At 41.4% G+C, this 25,924-nt stretch overlaps 1 protein-coding gene across 3 annotated transcripts in view; it reads left to right on the top strand.

Annotated features, from left to right (window-relative positions):
* slco2a1 (solute carrier organic anion transporter family, member 2A1) overlaps window positions 1-25,924 on the top strand; it is a 96,145-nt gene that overhangs the window by 41,215 nt on the left and 29,006 nt on the right. For all 3 annotated transcript variants that reach the window (XM_056751443.1, XM_056751444.1, XM_056751445.1), the window contains 2 exons: window positions 8,589-8,725; window positions 10,684-10,759. In XM_056751443.1, the coding sequence (XP_056607421.1) occupies window positions 8,589-8,725; window positions 10,684-10,759 (213 nt within the window). The remainder of the gene's footprint in view (window positions 1-8,588; window positions 8,726-10,683; window positions 10,760-25,924) is intronic.

Genomic DNA, 25,924 nt, shown 5'->3' on the forward strand with positions numbered 1-25,924 from the left:
CTTACGCCTCGCCAAGACATGAGGTCAATTGCCAAACACAGTCGAATGGAGTGTGAGAGCAGCTGCAAGGGACACCCAGGGGGAACGGAAACTTTCTTTGCGAGTAAGTGGGCGCCAGGCCCTGAGAAGGCCGTAGAGCGAGGTCAGTGGAGGCTCGGAGATCCTGCATTATACCCGGGTCGGCCTAACCCTCGTGGAGCTCTCTTAACGCCTTGGCCTGGTGGACATCCAGGATGGACATGGCGTGAAGAGAGGAGGCAGCCTGGCCCGCAGCAGCGTAAACCTTTGACACCAGTGATGCCTCTCTCTTCATGCTCTTCATGCACGTCTAGGAAGAATGGCACTGGGGGTGGGCGCGGTTTGGCACCGTGTTCCAACCCCCTGAACCACGCGGCTCGCCCGGGTAAGCTTGGCTGACATCTCCACATCTGCTTCCTCCTGTGCTTGACCCCCCTTGAGGGGGAGCTCGGAGTCCTCAGCGTCGGATGCCAGAAAGTCTGCCTCCGATGCTGCAAGCGAAATCTCATCGTCGCCACGCATTGTTTTCGAATACGTGACTGAGGATCCGGACGATTTGCCACCATCGGTTGGGGAACGGTGAGAAGAGCAAGGCAGGGTGCGAGCGGCCCGTGAGCGCTTGGCTGGCGGGTTTACACTCGCAGAGGTCCCTATTTTACTTACGCTGCTTGCCACCGAGGTCAAAGCCCAGGTAGCAGACGAAGTGGTGTCTGGTTCCCGGAGGAAGACAGCCACCTGTGAATGCAACTTCTGGATGACCATCTGCCTGCAGTGAGGGCAAGATGTGTCTACAAAAGCAGCCATTTGATGCAGCTATCGTGTCCGTCCCCCTCCTCGATGAGGGTGCCGCACCCAAGAGAACAACTGGACATGCCCCGCTGGAGAATGCTCAGTCCTTGAATGGACTTTTTTAGAAATTTCTCTTAACACCTCTGGAACCGCCAGGGGAAGGTCGCTGCAGGCTGGGACAATCTGCTGCTCTACATCGTAGATCCGGCAATGTTGTTGGACAATTCTTTGAATTCGTGTTGTTCTTAGTCATGAGCAATGGCTCTGAAGAACAAAAGGTAAATTAATGCTTTATACCGGATATCCGGGGGAGGAGACCGGCATGCAAATTTGATTAGCCAAATTTCATTGGCCTCTTCTATAGTAGTTAGAGTTGATAGGTTCTGAAGGGCGAACCCCATCTGTCGACTCGACACAACGTCGAGAGACCGACAGAAAGGGAAACAGAGTTAAGTGTTACAGGGGTCAAATGACACTAATATTATCGTTAGTTTTAGATGTAATGTAATGTGTTTACATGATTTAAGGATAAAAAATGCTGTATTTTCCACATGTTTGTATTTCCTCTTTGCCCAGCCTCTCTGAAACGCGCTGATTTTTTACAAAGCTCATCGCTCTGAGAGGCGAAGATGCTATGATTGGCCAGTTAACCAGTGCTTAGTGATTGATTGAATGCTCCAAGAATGTGAGGGAAATTTCACGCCTCTTACCATATTCGGAACATCATGGGTGTATTCCAGAAATCAGGGTTAATTTACCGTCAGCTAAATCCTGAACTCTAGGTTGATTAACCCAAGCCTTGCTTACTCAGGGTATGTGTCATGATTCCACCATCATGTCATGTTTATTCTTGGTCTAGCGGTGGAGTCATGGCATTGCCTTGGCTTTGTTTATATTTTGGCTTGGCATGCTCTTTCTCGTGTCTCGTCAGTGTTTCCCGCCATCTCGTTTCCTTGTTGCCTTCCCATTAGTGTTTCATTACACACACCTGCCCCTTGTTAATTATCCTGTGCTTTTTCCATTTAAAACATCCTCGTCTCCTGCAAGTTCAGTTTAGTGATTGTATTAAGTGTTTGTTTTCTAGTTTAGTCCTTGTTTTGTCATCAGTTCATCTTGTCTTGTTTTCCCCCTCGTGGGTTTGTTTTGCCTGTTTGTTTGTTAATAAAGCCTCATTTTTAACCCCTACCATCCGTCTCTGCCTGCAATTGGGTTCTGCCATGTCGTATCATGACAGTATGTCTGTTCAAAAACACCTGAGAAGAGTAAGTTTAATCAACCTCCCGAAACATACCCAGAGTTAACGCTCACTCACAGAAAGACATTGTCAATGGCTCACAGATTTGACGAGTCACGATGTAAACCGCCGGGAAGCTTAACGCTTTTGACTGTAAAACAAAGTTATAAATAAGAGTTTTTTTTCACAGCATCAGTCTATAAAGTGCAGGATAAAAATCCTAAAATTGAATTACTTAGGTTATGCGTTTATAAAACCATTAACGCTATAGATTTATTATTTAATTAAGTATATGCTCTATTTTTATACTATAATATTAAACCTAACAGTATTAAACCTATCTTTTGTTCCTTCTCTGTATGTTCCTTAAAAAATCTACTTTTATTTGGTTTTCTGAAAACTGACTATGGATTCTTTCAGCTTTATTTGCAGTAGTTGCTGATGTAGTCATATTAAGGGAGACTCTTTTAATTCTAGAAAATACTACACTGGTCATAATAAGACTTCACTATGAAGGATAATTAATTTGCAGCAGATGATGAATGTCTGCTGTGACATAGGTAGAGTTAGGCCCAATCATATATATAAATCAGGCAGCCTTCATATATCCCTTTCAAATACGTGTACTTTTTATTTATTTATTTTCTACTTTGTATGCTTAAAGGCCATGGCTTTCCAAATGTTAAAAGAGGTGGAAACGGCCTATCCTGAAAGGCTAATTGTTATTTGGAGAAAGGCCTTTCAATACTAAACAGTAGAAGGAGGCTGAAGATCAGAAAGACATTTTTAAGGAATACAGTCAGTATGAAAAATACAGTATGTCAATGGTTATTAAATTATTATTTAAATATGTGAACAGTATGTCATTGGTGATCCCATTGGTGGTCACCTAATAATGCCTTGAAAACCTACCAGCTGGTAAATGCAACCTTTGAGTTTTAAATCAGGCTCTCTAACCGTTAGGCAACAAATATCTTTGACCCAATCCATCAAATATTGCATAATTAGTGGACAAGAGTGATGATGTGCAATTGGTCTGGAGTTAAAATACTTCACTATTAACATCCTTTAACTTTTGGAAATTGTAAGGCGTGTATATTTATCCTAATTCAAAGTATACACAGTATTTAATATAAATACTTAAAGTTTAAATAAAATAATTTAAGCTGTTATTTTTAAAGTTTATTTCATTTTAAAAGGTTAAATAATAAATAAATAAATAAATTAGTTGTGATTGCTAAATTGCGATTGGTGAGATAGGAAATGTAATTGCAATATTGCTGAAAAATTATAATATATTATACGTAATCTGTGCTTCCACGCCCACTTGATGCTCATCAAAAGCACACACATCCGCAGAGAACACCTATAACTTAGTAGCATTTCATTCAAATGAACTAACCCTGGAACATAAACTGCTCAGAAGCAGGTTATCTTCAGAGAGTGAGTTGCTATGGTTTCTTAAATACCCTGAAAGTTGTCGCCGTTTTTGGAACCAAAAGTTGGGGTTATCAGCTAACTAACCCTTCAACTTACCCGGGTATGTCACATAACCAGCTTTCTGGAATACACCCCAGGTTCCCAAGCAATTGTATTTACAGGTGATAAAATTGGGGTTGTGCTCTAACTGCTTTTCCAAATCATAAAGATCTATCTCACAAGCTACTTCACTGACATCATCTATCTCCCCCATGTCTTCTGTCGGCATTTGCTCATCTGCAACATTAGTGTCTTCGTTTTCATCACTTATATCAACTGTAACTATTTCTTTCTTGAACATCTTCCAGTTGTCTTCTCTATGTGCTTTACTTTTATGTGCATTAAAAGTTGAATACACACTGCTCTCAAATCTACAGCCTGCGTATGGACACTGAACATTTTGGTTAACTTTCAAGTGTCAGAGTCTGTGTGAGATAGAAACAAGCTCGCATCACAGCAGGGAATGGTAACAAAGGATTATAAATAAAATAGGTTCTGTCTCCTTCCTTTCTTTTATTGAACCGTATTACAAAAATATACTTACAGGCATGGGCGTAAATCTCATTTAACAATAGGGGGGACAATACATATAAAATTTCTCAAGAGCAATTTTTGAAGAGGAAACAATTAATACAGTCAAAATTGTACGACACTAAGCGACAATATTCATTAGGTTTATAGGTTTATCATGCAGACTTGCAGTCATATTATAACCGAACTAAACTGTCACAAACTGTAATACAAGTTAACAATAAAGCTTTTTTCCATTTATATATTTTTTTGTCTTTGTTGTGAAGACACAAAAACAAATATAAAACACACTACCCATGATAATACATGTTGACAATGGGTCACTTTTTAAACACTTAAACACTATTAAAATGTTATCCTGATATATACTGCAACATCGTCTGACAAAGTCACCATACATCGACATTAATGAGTGGTTATTTTCCCCTGTAGTGCACTCCCTCCGCCAACAAACTTCGTTCATGTTCGTGTACCCAAACAAACAATCAGTAACAGTGACAGATGCTTAAATTCTGTATTGTACTCGTTGATGAATCGCAAGAGTTACACTAAACTGAATGTTTATCTTATCTGCTGCCCACATACTGAATATGCGCACATACAGATTATGTGGGGAAGATAAATGTGGAAATGTTTACTTGTACGGATAGGATATGCTAGCCTTCTGCATGGCTGCAGTGCTTTAAATCCATAGAATCCCTTTGAAGACCTTTCAGCCGCCCTGTATCGTTGAAAACGTTAGTTCAGTTTTGCATTTAGGAATAGTTTTGTCGGAACGAAAAACTACCGTGTCAAGCAAACAAGCTGCTGTGTTTGTGTGATATACGTCTTATGAGTAGCGTTGTTACAAGAAATTCAAGAGAATGGGGATAAGGCGGCTTGACTATTTAAGGGCAGATACGTTGATTGCTGGGATTGCTAATCAAAAGCCAGCCGAGTTAATAATCTTCTTCCGAACCTTGTTAATAAAAACATAATTTAATGATCTTGCTGCTGAAGCGTATGAGATTGGTATGCCCGCGCGGCTTTAATCAGTCCTCCTGTGATTTCCAGCGGACAGACAACACAGCAGCCTTCAATCTTCTGATACATCTGACTCTCTTATGTTTTATTGTGGTGTTTCACGTGGTGCGGACGTGGTAAGCCAAAAGCAACTCATATCCAATCTGTGCAGTCAGACTGAAACGGATTTCCAGAATTTACGTAGTTTTAAACCAATTGGTAAAATTCCGATTTCAGATGATTGTTTTTGCTGTTCTCACTTGCTAAATATGTTTTTTCAATCATATGTTCACAAAAAAATCTTATTTGGACTGTGTGGTGAGGAAAAAGTGACAAGAGCCGTGAGGCGGGGCCGGTGGCGTGATTTATAGGCGGAATCAGCTTTGCGCACACCTGTGCCGCATATCTCACGGACGAAAAGAGGAGCATATGAGGACGAGTGATGGGACTGCTAACGAGAGAGGACCGGGCCCGGACATGTGTTAAGTTTATATTTATGTTCTTGTGGCCGGCTGTCGACAGTGAGGTGGCTGCCGGTCTTTTACTTCTGTGTTATTGTTTGTTTGTTTTTATTAAAGTGGTTTGTTAAATGTTCGCCGGTTCCAGCCTCCTTCCTGGTTCAATAAAAATATGGCTTTTATTGAACCATATTACACTGGTGCCGAAACCCGGGAGGAAGGAGAGACATGCTGTCTGAGAGCCCTCACTGCTGAGGGGCATCACGGTGCTGAGGAGTTCGGGCAGTGCGGACGAGGGACGTCCGCCAGCGGCTGCCCAAGGCGGTGGTTCTAGAGCAAGGATTCCGCTGGGTGGGAAGGCTCGCTGCCGTGCTCCTGGGACAAGAGGGACCGGAGGAGTTGGCGCTGTTGGCAGAGAGCCGGAATCCTGCTACCAACAGCCATAAAGGTGAGGAGCAGGAAACGGCGGACTGACTCGCTGCCATTGCCCACACACGGAGGAGCAGGAAACGGCGGACTGACTCGCTGCCATTGCCCACACACGGAGGAGCCATTGCCAACCACCAGGAGGCGGCCGTCCCTCAGAATTCCAGCACCACCGCATAGCACCGTGAGGGAGTGCCTCTTGGCTGGGCTGAGGTCCGTGCGACAGTGTGTCAGGGAACCGGACCAATTTTTTTTCCCCTCTCTCCCCTCTCTTGTCCCTGTCGCTCCTGGTGCTCTGGTCTTGTCGGTGCATACCCCCAGGCGCTGCGGACGCCAAGACTGGCTCCCTGGGGGGGAGTAGGTGCAGTCTCGGTGGTACCTCCCAGCCTGTAAGGGGCGATGGGGGTATGTGGTGAGGAAGGCGTGATGAGAGCCGTGAGGCGGGGCTGGTGGCGTGATTGATAGTTGGAATCAGATGTGCGCACACCGGTCTATAAATTTATGTTCTTGTGGCCAGCAGTCGACCATGAGTTGGCTGCCGGTGTTTTATTTCTGTGTTATTGTTTGTTTATTTTTGTGTGAGTGGTTTGATAAGTGGTTTGTTAAATGTTCGCCGGTTCCCGCCTCTTTCCTTTTATTGAACCGTATTACAGACTGATAGTCTGATCACAGCCTTATAAACATGCAATCAAAGTCCATTTAGGGAAGTCGTGCAACTCGCCAGCCATCTTTGCAACGCGCCTCCGGGCAGTTAGGGCAGTTATTACGTAATTCAAACAAGACATGAATAGGAATACTGATAGTTATACAATCGCTGGCTAAAATTCCAGTTAAACATATTTCAAAGCAACATTTAAAAATGACCTAAACTGTACCATAAAGTTAGTTTCCTATGATCAAATAACCCTTAAAACGTTTTACATGTTGCCTAGAGACTACGCATTTGCAAAGCCTTGCTAGGTTGGCCATATTGAGCATTTTGTTCCTCCCCATTCATTTCAATGGTAGTGACGCATCTTGTCAATATTAATATCTTTTCTGCATTTCATATTACCATCATGCTAATACATGCTAACATCATGTTTAATCGTTTCACTCTTGGCTTAGAGTATTATCAATTGGCAGATTCCAAGCCATGCCCATAGCAACCAAGCAGATTTGCTTAACAACCACTTACCAAGACATTTATCTCGGCATTAGAACATTGTGTAGCCATGGGGGTTGGTTCGTTTTACTCATGGCTCGTAGCATCATCAATTGGCATCTGCCATGCCCATAGCAACCAAACAGATTACCTTTGCAACCCTTAAACAAGACCTATATATAACCCTAACATTGTGGATTAAAGTGACATCACCGTAATGACTGCCCAGGGCCGAGTTTTGCCATGGCAAGCACCACTCACATTTTCAACAGAAAATTTACCTATCTAGTAACTTCTAGTTATTCAACCGTTTGTATTTAAGAGCCATCCAAATGTCCCCATAGACTTAAAATGGGGAAGAAAATGCCTATATAAGGCATTACAAAAATCCCAGATGGCATATCTTTGCATCACAGTGTCAAAGAAACAAAAGGGTGCGGTCATTTTACTCGGACAACCAAACAGTCTGTCAGGATCATCATGGAGCCATGCCCGTAGCAACCATTTACAGCACCCTAGCAACTGATCCTATAGACTCCTATTATAAAAGGCCCAGATAGAAATCTTTGCAGCAAAGTGTCGTAGAGACAAGGGTGTGGGCTCTTTAAACTTAGGTAACCAATTAGTCTCCCAGGATCATCATGAAGCTACGAAGCCACACTTACAGCAACCAAAGAGATTAGTTTAGGAACCGTTTAGCAAGACCTATATTTCTGCATCAGAACACCTTAGAGACAAGAGGTTGGTTAGATTAATTTGTGGCCTACAGTCTCATCACCCTATGGACTGCCCAGTGCAGAGTTTTAACATGGAGACATGGGGTTGGATTGCAAAGGGATTTAGTATTGAACATTAACTTGCATCACAGTTATGTAGAGACAAGGGGGTGGGCTTGTTTTATTCAGGAAACCAATCAGTCTCTCAGGATTTTTATGACGAAATCAAGCAATGCTTTAGCAACCATTTACACCATCCTAGTAACCGATCACATAGACATTATAAAATATGTCATTGAGACAAGTGGGTGGGCTCATTTAACTCAGGCAAACAATTAGTCTCCCAAGATCTTCATGAAGCAATCAGTGCTACTATACTTGGTCAATTTTGTTCATAAATAGAGAGTGTGGCAGAAGCTGGGTTGCAAGTAGAGCATTGAGCCTATAGTCTCAGTGCTCAGAATAAAAAAAGCTATGAAAATGCACCAAATCCATTTATCAACACAAAATCTTCTTTGTTATGAAGCATAACAAAAAATAATAGCATAACTACCTTTTTTGTTGTTTTTAAATGCAAAGCTGTCATCCAGCTTAAATCACTTCAGAGGTTCTATTGCCAGTGCGAATTCAAAGTGGTAAGTGCTTCTTTTGAGAACGTCAGCCCTCTTTATTATCCAGTTTGATCATTTTAGGATATTGCTTGTGTATACAGTATGTGTAGCTGGCCATACTTTTAAATTGGTATTGTAGGAAAATATATCATTACATGGTTTGCAGTTTCTTTCCTCCAGGGGCTGCATTGGAGTTGACTCCTTCTGATCCTCGCTGGGTCGGTGCATGGTGGATGGGTTTGCTCATCACTGCTGGAGCTCTCGCTCTTACCTCCATTCCTTACTTTTTCTTTCCAAGATCCCTCCACGTGGAGAAGGTTAGTCATGCCCTTGAAACTACCCGATAACAAATGCATATGTCAGAATTAATAAAACACAACTGTGTATGGAATTAAGAATGCAAACTGTTAATAAACAAACAAAAAATTGCAATAAGAAAGAAAATGATGATAAAAACATAGAATTCATTGAACATTCATTTGCACTTTCAGAGTTTTCGTTTACACTTCTCCAGTTATAGCAACATTATGGGAACGCAATGGCCACACCACCATGCTACCAAATGCCAGTCATGTGTGTGAACCAAAAAACTTTTGCATGTCCCTGTCCGTAATATATTTCAGACAGGGAGAGATGAATGATCTACATTGTTTGTTAACCATGCCTCAAACAAGCACACACGCAGTCACCTGCTGAGGCATAAGATTTATGAAGAGGCATTTCAGACTACATTTAGTCATTTGGCAGACGCTTTTATCCAAAGCGACTTACAGTGCACTTATTACAGGGACAATCCCCCTGGAGCAACATGGAGTAAAGTGTCTTGCTCAAGGACACACTGGTGGTGGCTGCTGAGATCGAACCAGCAACCTTTGATTTACCAGTTCAGCGGTTTAACCCACTATACCACCATCTCGGTTTAACCATCACTAGACCACGCATTTTAGGATGCCCTTTATACTTTATGATCAATACCTCATTAATTGTTTATTTGACTCACGTGCATCATATGCAGCCAGGTAAAGGCAATCCCAGAGTGAGTCGAGGGAATTCAATAGGGAACTCCAGAAGCAAATTCTTAAACCATAATTTGCAACAAAAAAAAGTAAAAAAAGTGATTTTCTTCTTTCTCATTGCATATTCTTGTTTGTTTCTTAAAAGTCTGCATTCATTTTATTTGGTTCAAAATAATTCCATACTGGTGGTAATCCTGTTCTGTGATATAATTTTTATTAAATCTGCTTTTCATTACTGAAAGTGTGCTTCTGTCTGTAACTACAAACTACATTGATAAAAACAAATGAAATTTACAAGCTCCAAAATAATGCAATATTCTGATATTTTTATTTGTAGATAATATTTGTAGATAATGTTATGTGTAACTATGGAGATAAAGGATAAGAATGAAAACATAGTCATTTAATAAATCCACGAGGAAAAGGCACTGGAGAACAAAGGACAACAATCAACATCAATACCGAACCGATCTAAACAGATCTAAACACAGGGTTTAAATAACAGGAAATGTAACTAAAGGAATCAGAAACAGGTGAAGAGTTAATAAACAACCAAGGAGATAAACTAGGAAACATAGGTAGACCAATGAGTTTGTAGAGCAGGGTTCCTCAAATCTTACCCTGGAGGGCAGGAGCACTGCAGAGTTTAGCTCCAGCCCTGATCAAACACACCTGAGCAAGCTGATCAAGTTGTTCAGTATCACTAGAAAATCACAGGTATGCAAGTTTGATCAGGGCTGGAGCTATGGCCCTCCAGGTTAAGATTTGAGGAACCCTGGTGTAGAGCATGGGTTCTCAACTGGCCTGCGAGATCAATTTTTTTAGTTTATTGCGGGGCTGCGCAGATTGCTAGTCATATCCCAATAATGTACCGTTTGAGCGATTCAAAAGAATACAGAGCAGTTTGCACTTGAATCGCTCTCACTGTACTTTAATGTCATACGGCGATAGATCTGTGTGTTGCTGCGCTAAGTTGAATGCACCTGTTCCTAAAACATTGATTAGCTTATTCATGTGTTTTATGAGAGTTGGGGTTAAACTCAGCAGGAAAATGGATCTTGAAGCCCGAGTTGGGACCCCTGGTGCAACTAAATCAAAATGGAACAAAACAGAACTAAACATGACAGAAAAAGCTTATTAACACCAAAGTTTACCTTAACTGCAAAGTTGGCCGTGGTTGAACTCATAAATTTGCTGTTGTAGAACTTGATTTGTACTTGCTGATTGTATTGCACCAATTGAAGAGTCGTTTCCTATAGATTTTCAACCCGGATGCTGAAATCATGAAAGATGCCCACAACAAGACAGAGAGCTCCATGCTGGATTTCTTAAAAAGTGAGTCTACACACATCCATAATGGCTAGTTAAATAAATCTGTATGTGACAGAGGCTACTAGTAGTTATTACTAAAACAAGATCTAAGATAGCACTTACAAATTTACAACCAGAGCATTATTTCTGAGAAACTATTTTATTCATAATCATGTCTTCAATGTGTGCTCAGAACAAAATTAAATATATAATGGCCCTGTTTCACAGGCAAGGCATAGCTTAAGCCATGACCTTAGTTTAATTAGGATATTTAAGGCTCTTTTATAAAAATGGCTTAGAAAAAAAATATTATTGGTTTGCATCTTGCATCTCATCCATCTCTGATTAACAACTTCAAAGGCGATTTTCTCAGTATTATGCTTTTTTTGCCTCCTCAGATTTCAGCTTTGTAAACAGTTGTTGTTCTGCCAGATATTGTCCTATTCTAAAAAACTATATATCAATAAAAAGCTTATTTCTTCAGCTTTCAAAATTGACCCTTAAGATCGGTTTTGTCGTCCATATTCCTGATATATCATGTCATATATTTAGCTGCCTAAAACTTGCAGTTTAGTAAGGCATACATAGAAAAGCTTCTAATTAATATAATAAAAGCTCTATGTAAAATTGAGCAATGTTAGACTTACCTAGCTTTCACACATGTTTAAAGAATTTGCGTCGGTTTTCACTAGGACAACGAACTTCATCGGCACACTATCTTGCTGCAAACCACCTGTGTTTGCCTGTTTAATTCAATTCACGTTTACTTGTATATCGCTTTTAACAGTTTACACTATGGCAACGCACCTTTACAAAAGGCCACAATACACTCACCTAAAAGATTATTAGGAACACCTGTTCAATTTCTCATTAATGCAATTATGGTGGTGGTGTTATGGTGTGGGGGATGTTTTCTTTGCACACTTTAGGCCCCTTAGTGCCAATTGGGCATCGTTTAAATGCCACGGCCTACCTGAGCATTGTTTCTGACCATGTCCATCCCTTTATGACCACCATGTACCCATCCTCTGATGGCTACTTCCAGCAGGATAATGCACCATGTCACAAAGCTCGAATCATTTCAAATTGGTTTCTTGAACATGACAATGAGTTCAATGTACTAAAATGGCCCCTACAATCACCAGATCTCAACCCAATAGAGCACCTTTGGGATGTGGTGGAACGGGAGCTTCGTGCATCCCACAAATCTCCATCAACTGCAAGATGCTATCCTATCAATATTGGCCAACATTTCTAAAGAATGCTTTCAGCACCTTGTTGAATCAATGCCACGTAGAATTAAGGCAGTTCTGAAGGCGATATGGGGTCACACATAGTATTAGTATGGTGTTCCTAATAATCCTTTAGGTGAGTGTATAATAAAACTGGGGCTGTCAACATTAATGCATTAACGCATGCGATTATTATTTTCTGGATTTACGTACTAAAATATCCCTTGTCTAGCGTAACATTATATTATCACTCTCTTTTAAACTGTTGCATTGACGCGTCAAAACACAACGCAAGGTCCAGTCTGGTGTATACAGTCACGGGCTAAAGGTTGCGTCAGTGAATCTCTGTCAGAATCTGTCAGAAAGTGTATCAGTATTAAGTTCTTTTTGTGGTTGAATGAATAAAACCACACAAGATTGTGCCAGAAAGTCTAGCATTTTCATAAACACAGACTTCAATAAAGTCTTGAATAAAGTCTGAATGCAAAGAGTTGTGAAATTTGGAGTGATGTCAGATATGCATAAAGAGACAACTCTTAAATGGGCCGCATTCTTAAACCTGCTGCTGTGACTCCTGTCACTAATCAAAGAACAGAGGAATTCAATGTGTTTTCTAGCTATAATGATAATCCTTCTGTATTTAATTTACAATGTAGCATTAAAGACTGCAAAGTGTTTGAGAACGTCATTCAATTTCTGTATTCCTACCTGTTTGATATGTTAGCTCTGAATTTTACGGTTGAATGTCTATAATTATTGTCAAAATCAATATAAATAATCAATCAGTTGAAGTACTAATATCAGAATGTTGTCTTTCGTTCATAAAATGATGCCATTAAAGAAACCTGTTGTTTTTATATTAATTTGAAGATTGAATGTGAAAATATTAGGATGTAATCAGATTATGATTTTTAATTGATTGACAGCAGAAAAAAAACACATAAACACAAACAGAAAAAATCAAATGACATAAAACAAATTTGGAATAATTTTCATAGTCTGCAGCTGGCGTCATCTGAAAGTCCTTGCAAGGGCTGGTGTCAGGGCCTGTGCCCGTTTAGTCAACATGCTGTCGGTATGACCAACAAACATTATTTCCCTGTCTGGGTTCCAGCCATTCTTGACCTTATCCCCACTTTGGTGTTGAACTGCCACATCTCTCCATTCATTTCATTTCTTCATTGGGACTTGTGTGTTTTGTGATGTCAGATAGTAGTCAGCATTTCGATGAGCAAACAAACTTTAATCCTCCTAGTAGCATGGCCTTGTAAACCAAAGATACTGTTAAGGGTGTTGACAAAATGTTTATATGCTCTCCTACTTGTAAATCGCTTTGGAGAAAAGCATCTGCGAAAGGAATAAATGTCAAATGTAAATGTAAACACTGTTACACGGTGGGCTCATGGAAGTTGAAGTTTCATGGTGTCACATTTCAAATAATTGTTTCACATGACTTTTAAGAATTATATTCAACCTGCCAGGATGCTCTCTATTGCACAGTGATAGGAGTTCACCAGGATAGCCGGGGACAGCTGGTTCTTCTTCTGTCAACAGGAAGAAAAGGCACTCTTGAGCTTCTTGACCAGGCTGGAGGAGTTGGTCATCCAAGACAGGTCTGCCGAGATGTGGATCCCCAGGAACTTGAAGCTGGAGACATGCTCAACAACTATCCCATTAATGTGGATGGGGTCATGTGTGCTTCTTGACTCTTTCTGAAGTCCACAATGAGCTCCTCCGTTTTGGCGATGTTAAGGAGCAAGTTATTGTCTGTACACCATGTGGCCAGGTGCTAGATCTCCTCCCTGTAGGAAGTCTCATCGTTGTTGTTGATGAGACCGATCACCGTAGTATCGTCAGCAAACTTCATGATGGATTTATATCTGTTCACAGGCCTGCAGTTGGAGGTCATGATGGAGTAGAGGAAGGGACAGTGTTGAGTTTGATGGTGGTGGAGCAGATGGAGCCTGATCGAAGATGCTGGGGTCTGTTGGTCAGAAAGGCCCAGGTCTCCAAGTTTAGCTATGAACATGGATGGGATAACAGTAGTGAATGCTTAGCTGAAGTCAACAAACAGCATTTGTGCATACGTGTTCTTATTGTTCAAGTCTGTGAGTACAGAGTGCAGTGCCATGGAAACTGCATCCCCTTTGCCCCTTTTGCTGCATTAGGGAAACCAGTGTGGATGGCAGAGAGTCCTTCAGGTGTGCTAGGACCAGCCTCTGAAAGCACTTCATAACAATGGGTGTAAGTACTACAGGGCGGTAGTCGTTCAGGCACGTTTGCCTGGAGTGTTTTGGCACTGGTACAATAGATGAGGGATTTAAAGCATGTTGGAACAGTTGCTTGAGAAAAAGAGAGGTTGAAAATGTCTGTAAAAACAGAAAACTACATAGGACGGTTTGGACTGCTGAGAAAATCATTGGTGCTCCCCTGCCCACCCTCCAAGAACTGTATACATCCAGAGAGAGGAAAAGGGCTCAGAAAGTCACCCTGGACCTCTTATTACCAAGCCATCATATCTTCATAATGCTGCTGTCTGGTCGGTGCATCTGAGCACCCAAAAAAAACAGACACAAAAATCACTTCTTCCCTCAAGCCATCTACCTCTTGAACAGTAATATTTTTTACCCACTGTGCAACTAATAACTCAAGTGCAATATCAATTATACCCTCCAGATAATACGCTATCTATTTTTATAAAACTTAAATATAACTTCTGTAAATTATATTCCATTCTGCTGTATATAGCACATACCTTGAACAACAATAGTCTATTCTTATTTTTTACGTGTACATATTTACATACACACATAGCCTTACTCTCTATATCTTTATCTTATGTTTGTTGTATTGTATTTCTTAATGTTTTATACCCTTATTTAAATCATCTGTGTACTTTATTCTGTTGTGTTATGGTCCCTGTTTACTGTTGTCGCTGTTTCTGTGTACTGGATGCTCCTGTCACCAAAACAAAATCCTTGTATGTGCAAGCATACTTGGGTATAAAGCTCTTTCTGAAAAACCCCAGCAAGCTGCTCAGCCTGGATTCCCTGCCACATATGTCGAGTGTAGGAGTTGGAAAAGTACTCCTCTATCACTCGCTTGTAAAAGTCATTGGCCTCTTTGATGCCCCTCTTCGGGTTCGCTCTGGATGTACTGTAGTCTTGTGCATCACCTGATCTGCATGGCTTTAACAGGAGGCACACCTACTAGTTCATCCATGGCTTCTGATTTGGGTACGTGATGATATGTCTCTGAGTTGTGACACTGTCTATGGTGGTGTTGATGTAATTCAGAACAGATGACCATCTGCCGTTCTATCTGCCCGGATTGTGTGGTGTCACGCTAGCTCAATAGCATTGTCAGGTATTACGTGTATACCGTGAAAATTATAACATTACAGTTTAAAAGTCTTTTGCTGTGAGAGTTGCCAAGTCAAATCTCATACATTGGCGAGGAAAATGCTGGGTAAAGAGAGCCGGTGTTTGTTGTAGCTTTAGCTTAGCTTTTACTCCTCCACGCGTGGTTTACGATCTTGACGCCACCTGGGATCACTTCAGCCCGGCCGGGCAGAGTGAGTGGCCTCAGGTGTTCTGGCGATCTCAGCAAGGTTTTGGATAAAACTGTTGGGAATTTGGAAACCAATATCCAAAAGCTCATTTCGAGTGTAAGAATGTTAAGCCACAGCTGTTCTGCACAAACAAACCCGGGATGAGCGGAAAACAAAGCAAAATTGTAGAATCTGTAGAGACTCAGAGCCTCGCGCTGTGTCGCGCCACCATCCTGTTCTTTTGATTTTTCAATTATATCGTTACTGATTATCAGATACACTTCTTAAATCTATGAGTATTCTTTACCAGCTCTATGAAGTACTTTGTTGCCATAGTTACTTTATGAATTATTGACTTTAAGATTATTAGTGTGTGTATATGTATTTTTAAGACTAAATTGGTGTGAACATGTGATGCATGATGTTGCTAGCTCATGAGAAGGATTATGCCATGCGTATCTTATAGTTTTATATAGTGGATAACATTTTATAACATTTATATTTACATTTTGTCATTTAGCTGATGCTTTCATCCAAAGCAATTTACGAATTAGGTAAACAATAGAATCAATTACTTCAACACAAGAGCAACAATGTATAAGTGCAATAAGGCTGGTCTCAGTTAGCCTACCAAAGTGTACAAAGCCAAGTACAACCTACATCCAGAGAAGGTATGTAAGAGTGATTTTTTTCCTTTTTGGGATGGCACCAAAAGACGTTTTTCGTTAGCAGAGCGCATGGATATAGAGGGTACATCCGTATTAGCGAGTGAAGATATGGAGGTGCTGAACCAGTGGGATGCCTGTAGGACAATAGCAGAGCTTTGAATTTGATGCGAGCGACTATAGGGAGCCAATGTAACCTAAGAACGAAATCAGTGACATCTGCTCTCTCGACTCACACTTGCCACTGCTTTCAGGATCATCTGTAGAGTTTTGGTTTTACAAGCTGGAAGTACAGCCAGTAGAGCATTGCAATAGTCCAGTCTGGACAGGACAAGAGCCTGTAATAGGTTTTGTTCATTTATGTCAGGAGAGTAAATGAGGAGTCCGGAGTATTGACATTCTGAACAAAATAACATGAGACATACTTAATTATTCACGTCTGCTCCTTTGAGTTTGTGATGACAGTGCTTCACTCACGAGGACTTTAATCCAAAAAAAATTAATTTGTGGAAATTTTGACATACTGACACATCTTTACTTCATATTTCTTTATACAAACAGACAGATGATTTTCTGATTGTGTTGAGTTCATATGAAAATCTGATTTAGAGTTGTTTAATCTGAACTAGGAAACGTTGACCTCATGCCCCCAACGTGCCATGACTAATATGTTATATATTTGATGTAAATCAAACAAAAGTACATGTACAGGTAAAGTCCGTATTAAAATCGGTTTCCAAGTACTTCTTTTACATTTCCAAAACATTTTAATAAAAATAATAATATTGTGAAATGTTCACACCGTTACATCTCTAACCTGGGACACTTTATCCTCTTATTCATTGTGGCTATCTGAAATTCTTTGGAGCGCTGAGATAAACAATGGCCACTTGTTAGAGGCAACTTACAAAAGAAACACCACAGGAAACGCGGTGGGATTCACAACAGAGTAAGTAAAAGAGCACAAAGCCCTAACATGCCGAGCATTCTACTCGCCATTATCCAATCCTTACAGAATAAGATGGAGAATCTTGGAGCCAGGATACACTTCCAACAGGACATTAGGGACTGTAACATCCTTTTTTTTTGAAAGGTGACCATCTGACCATCCCAGCTCAGGAAATTCCATCCCCTACCAAGAGCAAAGACGGACTATTTGTCACATTAATGCAAAAGTTAAAATACTTGGTATTTAATGCTACTTAAATTTGCGGACAACAGATTAATAAAGTTACATTATGCCATTACTATATTTCCCTGGTAGTTCCTCTGTTTTCTGGTGTTGGACCTGCAATGTTTCTGAAGGTGGAACTTCCTGTGTCGCGGTGGTAGGCTCTCCCTCTCCTTCTTGGATGTTTGCTCTGTGGCTTTTGGTCGAGGTCACTGAGTGCAGCTATGACACGTAAGAGGAGATCTGTCCCGGCTGAGCCTGGTTTCTCCGAGGATTTTCTTTTCGCCATTATTCCTCATTTGAGTTTGGGTTCCTCGCCACAGCAGGGTGGTGTTGGCTTACTCATCGGGACACTGCATCTATCTATTTATTTATTAGATATTATTTATTAGACGATCTTGCTTGTTCTATTAACACCATGCACAGTGCTGTATTTTACCTTTCTGTGTTTTCCTTATTTGGTCCTGTAAAGCTGCTTTGGAACAATGCACATTGTGAAAAGCGCTATATAAATAAATGTAATTGAATTAACTTCTCTGTTTTACGGATGGACAGAACAGCTGACGCCGGTAAATCCAAAGGTGGTGGAGTGTGATTCATGATCACATTGACACATTTGGCAGACACTTTAATCTAAAGCAACTTTCATTGCAATATACAGTACTATACATTTTCATAAGAGTATGTGCAATTCCTGGGATCGAACCCATGAGCTTGGTGATGCTAGGAAGCCATACTTTAACCACTGAGCTATAGGAAATCTGACAATTAACAAGCTGATGATCGAACCCATGACCTTGGCCTTGCTAACACCATACTCTAACCACTAAACTTCAGGACAGCTGACGATTAACAAGAAATGGTGTGAATCCAGGAATATCTTCACTTAGTCTCGTTCCTGCTCTACTCATCTGGAACATTTTGCTTGAAACCTATTCTTTCTTCCCCATGAGTTCTCTTTGATCATCAGTATTGCTGCCTTCTAGTACTGGGCAGTATATAGGTTTATTCCGAAAACCGGCATGTAGTTTTGTTATGATATGATTTTTTTACATGCCACATTACTTGTGTAAACCGCCTAAACAATCGTGTTCCCTGCATACCTGCTCAATATTAGCATATAACATGTTTTTCTTTTTTAACTGTTTCTCTGTATGCTATGATGAGAAATGAGGGTCATAGAGAAAGGAGGATTGACAGCGTGATGTGATCGCTTTCCTCTCACATATCTAATTTAAGCCTTTGTTATAAGATAAAAAATATGATTTAAAAAAATAGGTGTAAAACACAGCAGATATCACATCCGTTTAAAAGGGGTGTAACGATACAACAATGCCACGGTTCGCTTCATACGATGGTTTTAGGACAATGGTTCGGTTCAGTTCGGTTCAATTTGAGGGCAGGGTTCATGCCATGGCAAAAGCAATGCCACAGAACGCTAGAATCGTTTTAACTTAATAATTATAACAAAAACAACCATTTAACTGGTTTACTTGAACTGTATTGACATTAGTTTTAATATATTTTCTAGAGCAGTAAGCCTCAGTTAACAATTTTTTTATAAATAACACTAATGTAAACTTAAACTTGTCTGGACAGGGCTCTAGACTAACACTTGAGAGAGGTGGCACCAGCTTTTAATTTAGTAACACTAGAGTTGTGGGGTGAGGTAAGAAAAAATAATCCCTAAAACTTAATTGAAATGTAATTAAAACATTAATAAATCAATTAAATATTAATACAAATCATTGTTTATGATTGAATTATTTTATTGTACATGTTCACACTCTTTCAACACTTTTCCATATTTAAAGCAATTCTTTCTTAAAGCTGCTTTCTTCCTTTATTTGTTGTAAACAACTCCTATTAGAGAACACAATTCCTTTAATATTAGTGATTGTTTTTGGGCCCGTTGTTTGATGAATATTATAAACAGAGATCATTATTATACTGCTGCCCCTTTGAGAGCACTCACAATATACTGGAACACACATGTGTTTTGTTTCCCAACTGTTTGGTCACAAAACTAAATACATTTATGTAATATATTATTATAAGGTTTCTTTATAATATGGGAATTTTTACGTTATTCTGTGTTTATATGTCTGTTTCAGAGTAAGAAGGCTTGAAAAAAAACTCTTACTTGTGCTCTTACTCTCTGAGACCTAAAGGCCTTTAGTGATTATTCTTCATGATAGCTGCATTGATACAGGTTTGTCTTCTATCAATAGCAACTTACAAATAAATAGTATTTAGCGTGATTTTTAACGTTTTGTATGCTTTGCAGTATTGTTAGAGTACAATTGTTCAGTGCCTAAAGTTTCCTGCATTAGTTCCCTTTCGAGAGAGTTCTCTCTACATTGCGTTAAAAATGCTATGGGAATCCCAATCTCCACCTTATGTTCGGGCCTATCGACCCGCAGGACAAACACTCACACTGCGTGCTCTGGCTTAGTCTGACCCATGCAGAGGGGTCTCTCTCTGAGCCTAACTGCTCGCACTGCGATGACCTTCCGGTTCGGGTGCTTAAGGTTCAGAGACTCGCTGCCCTCTGAGATTTTGCTAGGCAGCGACTCGCCCCTCCACCGGTGAGATAAAGAGCTGGACCGCTGTCAGCGTTCTCGGCCTCCCGGGCCTCCAGTGTTCTTTATGGATGAGAGCCTCCGTCCCGCTGATGAAGCTACAGAGATGATCCGGTTTGGCGCTTCGGGAGATAAAGACAAGCTCATGTCGCTGGCGGCTTCGGACAGGGACCTGTCGGGGTCAGAGGAGCCAGCGGCTTCATAGAAGGAGCGGAAGGAGTGGGATGCCCCTTCCGCGCTTCACAAGGAGCTCATCCATGTTCTCACCTGGGTCCGTCTTCGTCATCGCTGCGATCCGAGGGGGTGCTGCCATTTCCCCAAATGATGTTTTATTAACTAAGTTCGGGAGGAGCAGGCGTCCCCAAGCGACGGTCAGCACAGCAGCACACGCCGGGATACATCATATAAACCCGCGGCTGCTCCAAGAGGCCGTCGGCATTCCCGCGCCTCTTCCACTACCCCGAGACGCAGTGGCACACAGTCACCACCGCCTTCCAGACAGGTATAGACGTCCCCAGCTTCCTCCTATGCGTCCATCCTCCCCTCCATCCCACCTATCGAGATGTGGACGATTATAGGATTATGGCAAGCGCTTATTAAAGCAGACGTCCACTTTTCGCGGCGGATGAACAAGGCCGAACTGTACGGTTTGTACTACGGTTTGAAAGCCGAGGCACGTCCGTCATTCCCCATATCTACGGCCGGATCAGACTCAACCGAGGAGGGACCTCCGGTCTGAAAACCGCCGCAGTGGTCCCTCTGCAAGCTTGGGCCACGCCCCAGACACCAGATCCGCCCACCTGCAGTCTCTACCCCACTCAGCAGAGCTCAAGCAGGGAACATCCCCAGGCACCATTCAAGCCCGCAACACATCGAGCCGCCCTGCAGCGCGAGCATGGCTCCACAAGCGGCCCCAGCTCACCAACACATCCTCGCGATCTCCTCCTCCAATCCCTTTTGAAGTCAATGGCCCGCTGCCCCGTTGTCAAACTCCCCGCCTTCCCTCCGGTCTCTGGCCCAGGCAACGACAGTAGCTTGAGACTGGCCCTGCAAACGGCCCCAGCGGCTGATATTCCCGCTCTCATGTCTCTCCCCCAGGCTCGTCCCTCCTTCTCACTGTCATCGGCAGCAGGGATGCTGGTCCCGCCCAATGCCCCGGCCCTGGAGCCGCCTCCCATGACAGCAAGCATCAGGGCGCAGATACTGGCAGGTTCGGACGTAGACCTCTTCTCTCTTTTATCCCCACTCTCACCTCCGTCATCAGATCGCCAAATCACCTACGGCGAGCTCTCACTCACTCTAAAAAACACAACACACAGCAGTTCACACACCTTAACATTTCCTGAATTCACCGTAGCCTTTTCACGCTACCTCGAGGTAATCAGCACGGCATTCCCTCATAGGAGGCGCAAGCTCAGCGACTACCTTGCCGTAGTCACGGTTTCATTATTCGAATTTTATAATTGTCTAAATTTTTTTGTGTACACTCACAATAACAACAAAAGTTTTGTGCTGAAAAATTATGAAACCAGTTCATATAAAACAAAAAAATTATCAGATTATATATTACGTATGAAACGTGCCTATTGCGCGTCCACCGCAGAGATGACGATTTAGCGTCATAACTTCATCACTGGGCTATATTAAAATACATTTTATTTATATTCTGCCGAAATGAAAAAGTTCATTTTGATTAACGGGATTCAAGATCGAAGTTAATTCCCTACTGTGACCTTAAATGGACAGCACATGTATAACAGCATCATATATACAGGTGCTGGTCATATAATTATAATATCATCAAAAAGTTGATTTATTTCACTAATTCGATTCAAAAAGTGAAACTTGTATAATGTATACATTTATTCCACACAGACTGATATATTCCAAGAGTTTATTTCTTTTAATTTTGATGATTATAACTGACAGCTAATGAAAAACATCAAATTCAGTATCTCAGAAAATTTAGATATGGGGAAAAGGTTCAATAATGAAGACACTTGGTGCCACACTCTAATCGGCTAATTAACTCAAAACACCTGCAAAGGCCTTTAAATGGTCTATTTCTGTGGGCTACACAATCATGGGGAAGACTGCTGACTTGACAGTTGTCCAAAAAGACGACCATTGACACCTTGCACAAGGAGGACAAAAAAAAAAAGGTCATTGCAAAAGAGGCTGGCTGTTCACAGAGCTCTGTGTCCAAGCACATTAATAGACAGGCGAAGGGAAGGAAAAGATGTGGTAAAAAAATGTGTACAAGCAATAGGAATAACCGCACCCTGGAGAGGACTGTGAAACAAAACCCATTAAAAACTTAGGGGGAGATTCACAAAGTGTGGACTGCAGCTGGAGTAAGTGCTTCAAGATCCACTACGCACAGACGTATGCAAGACATGGGTTTCAGCTGTCGCATTCCTTGTGTCAAGCCAGTCTTGAACAATAGACAGCGTCAGAAGCGTCTCGCCTGGGCTAAAGACAAAAAGGACTGGACTGCTACGGAGTGGTCCAAAGTTATGTTCTCTGATGAAAGTAAATTTTGCATTTCCTTTGGAAATCAGGGTCCCAGAGTCTGGAGGAAAAGCGGAGAGGCACAGAATCTACGTTGCTTGAGGTCCAGTGTAAAGATTCCACAGTCAGTGATGGTTTGGGGTGCCATGTCATCTGCTGTTGTTGGTCCACTGTGTTTTCTGAGGTCCAAGGTCAACACAGCCGTATACCAGGAAGTTTAAGAGCACTTCATGCTTCCTGCTGCTGACCAACTTCATGGAGATGCAGATTTCATTTTCCATCAGGACTTGGCACCTGCACACAGTGCCAAAGCTACCAGTACATGGTTTAAGGACCATGGTATACCTGTTCCAAATTGGCAAGCAAACTCGCCTGACCTTAACCCCATAGAAAACCTCTGGGGTATTGTGAAGTGGAAGATGCGTTATGCCAGACCCAACAATGCAGAAGAGCTGAAGGCCACTATCAGAGCAACCTGAGGTCTCATAACACCTGAGCAGTGCCACAGACAGATCGACTCCATGCCACGCTGCATTGCTGCAGTAATTCAGGCAAAAGGAGCCCCAACTAAGTATTGAGTGCTGTACATGCTCATACTTTTCATGTTCATACTTTTCAGTTGGCCAAGATTTCTAAAATCCTTTCTTTGTATTGGTCTTTAGTATTATTCTAATTTTCTGAGATAAATAATTTCAATTGTTGTCAGTTAAATAAAAGATAAAAATTAAAAGATATAAACACTTGAAATATATCAGTCTGTGTGGAATGAATGTATACATTATACAAGTTTCACGTTTTTAATGGAATTAGTGAAATAAATCAACTTTTTGATGATATTCTAATTATATGAGGAGCACCTGTATAACACGTATACTAGGCAGATTTTAGTCACAATACTTAGGTTATAAGCTTCATAGCCTGTATGAATGCTTCAGTCTTACATTCTGTCAGATTCAAGTAGCCTATTTCCATTTCTGTGTCAATGTTAACATATGAAAATGTTGGACTGCTGGAACCAAACTTTGAGCACAGACATAGGCAAGTGATCGTCACTTAAAATTCATTTATATTCACAATTGATTTTCCTTAATATATCTATACAAGGTCAAAAAAACATATTTTTTATTACGTTATCATGTTTTATTATGTTAGTTTTATGGGAAATTATGGCTTAAATCAAATCAAAACAAACCAAACTGCAGTTTGATTCATATAAATTGGAATGCACAATAAAAAACATTTTATCGAATTTTTCATCTCAGGTGTTCGGAGAACAACAATGATATAAAATATTAAGAATAATATACAAATAAAATATTGAATAAATATTCTAAATAGCAAAAATCCTTCATCACACAAATCACACTAAAGTTAATCTAATTATTACACTATTGCACTAAGAACAGAAAACACAAACTAAAACCTGACCTTTCTGGGCTTCCTTGATGCACAATCATCAATAATGTCACCATACGAGATCTGCTCCCCTATTGAGTGACTGATACTGATGATAGCAAGGCCAGTGAGCTGTTCTCCTAGACATGGTTGACCTCAGGTACAACTTGATCAACATTAGTTTTGAAAAGCTCCTCTCTGCTTGAGCCACGGTTACTGGCAGAGTAATTGCAATCCTGAGAGCAGTCCAAAAGTTGGGGTAGATCTCCGATAGATCCTTATCATGCATAAAAGTGATAAGTTCAAGGAGGCTGATGGTTTTTCTGCACAAGCTCTCTACTGTCCAAATCAGAGTGCCCTTCAAAGTGCAGTGTTGTGCCTAGTGCATTGCATTGCTCTGCCAGCTCATTATCTGAGAGACTTGGGAAATTTGTCAAAACCCCGAATTTGTTTCCCACATTTTCTAATGTGGAAAACCTCTCTGTGATGGCTGACGTGGCTGCATCAACAACAACATTGAAGAATCCAACCTCCAACTTCCTAAGTGCATCACTAAAAGGCTCACCATGTGATTCATATGAGAAGTGGCGCTTTGTGGACCTCAGCCTCACCCTCCACATTCATTTCTTCACAAATGTCTTTGGCCGCCATCTGTGCAGTCACAAAGCCACTTGCCCTGTAGCTCTGGAGACCTTGCTCAGTCTTCTTCAAAAGACTCACAGCCAGATCCACATGCATATTTGGAGACTACGTGAGTTTGCTGACATACTGTATTGCAGATAGCATGTCATACCAAACAACCGTGCAAATGCTGAAGCGGTATGACCCAACCTCCTCAGACAAAAACTGGGCCTCAGCCTTTATAGCAGGGTCTTTAGTGTTGTCTCTCACCTTAATTAAAGCCTCTCTCACGGCAGCTCCCTGGTACCTCATGGGCTCGACGCTCTTGACCTTGCCCTTCCATCTTGTTTCTGCCCACCCATCTGGTTTCTGCCCACATCTTTAAGCCCCAGAAGGCACAAACAGAGCTCTGGGATTGACACCACTCAAATGACTACTGACAACTGTTCTTTATGGCTTATATCGGGGGGGCAGTCCAGAATTATTGAAAAAAACTTTACCTGCTTGATGTCATCCACTATAGCAGATATGATGTTGTTGCTCAATATATCAATCAGCTCATTCTGCACATGACCTTGGTAGCTGTTGTGACTTGCTGTTCCTCTTTCGAAACGGTTAGGGTGATCTTTCATAATGGGATCAAACTTGGCCATAAGTTCGACCTCTTTGAGAAAATTCCCATTTGATGGTGTGAACAGTGTTTCTATGTGTCCCCTTAGAGCCAAATTTCAAACTGCCAGTGACTGCACAATAGTAGTGAGACGTATCAGCACTGCTCTCCATCTCACTTTCTCAGCCTCCAGAAGTGCCACCTGTTGCCTATCAATAGTTTCCCAACTTCTTAACCTCACTGCCAGTTCCTTCCATGCTTTCATGCAATTGAGGTGTTCTGGGCTGTTTTCATGTTTCACGAGTTCACCTTAGCAAATAATTAAAGGGGGGGCAGCGTGGTTACGCTCAGAATTTAGTATGCGTATTTGGCGTGCTGTCCGGGGAGAGGGCTCCTTTGTTCAGGGCGAGGGCTCTGGTCTCTGCTTGCCCGTGCCCCGAGCGCTTTCCCCCCCTTTTGGAGAAAATAGTTTTTATATGGTGAGGAGTCGGGGTGGAGGTGGGATGCTGCGAAAATCTATGAGTGAAGGAGGTAAGCTGGTTTCACAATTTATAGAGCTCGTTCTGGTTTGGAAGGATAGGTGATGTGATTGCTAATGCCGGGCAGCTGCGTGATTTCTTATGTCGTGCAGCTGTTTAATTATTTGCACATGCTCCTCCCAAACTTTGTTAATAAAACATCATGATGTGAGGTAAGTGATTGCATGTTTCCCATTTGCCATTGCTGAACTTGTTATAAGAATGTTCCTCTTGGAAAACAATTTGAAGCAGAAGCAAAAGAGACTGTTGTTCTTCATGGAGTACATCAGCCAAGTTCTTGCCAGCTTTTCTCCACTAACTAATGTCTGCTTAA

This window comes from Triplophysa dalaica, chromosome 6 (assembly GCF_015846415.1).
Source record: "Triplophysa dalaica isolate WHDGS20190420 chromosome 6, ASM1584641v1, whole genome shotgun sequence".
Classification (NCBI taxonomy): Eukaryota; Metazoa; Chordata; class Actinopteri; order Cypriniformes; family Nemacheilidae; genus Triplophysa; species Triplophysa dalaica.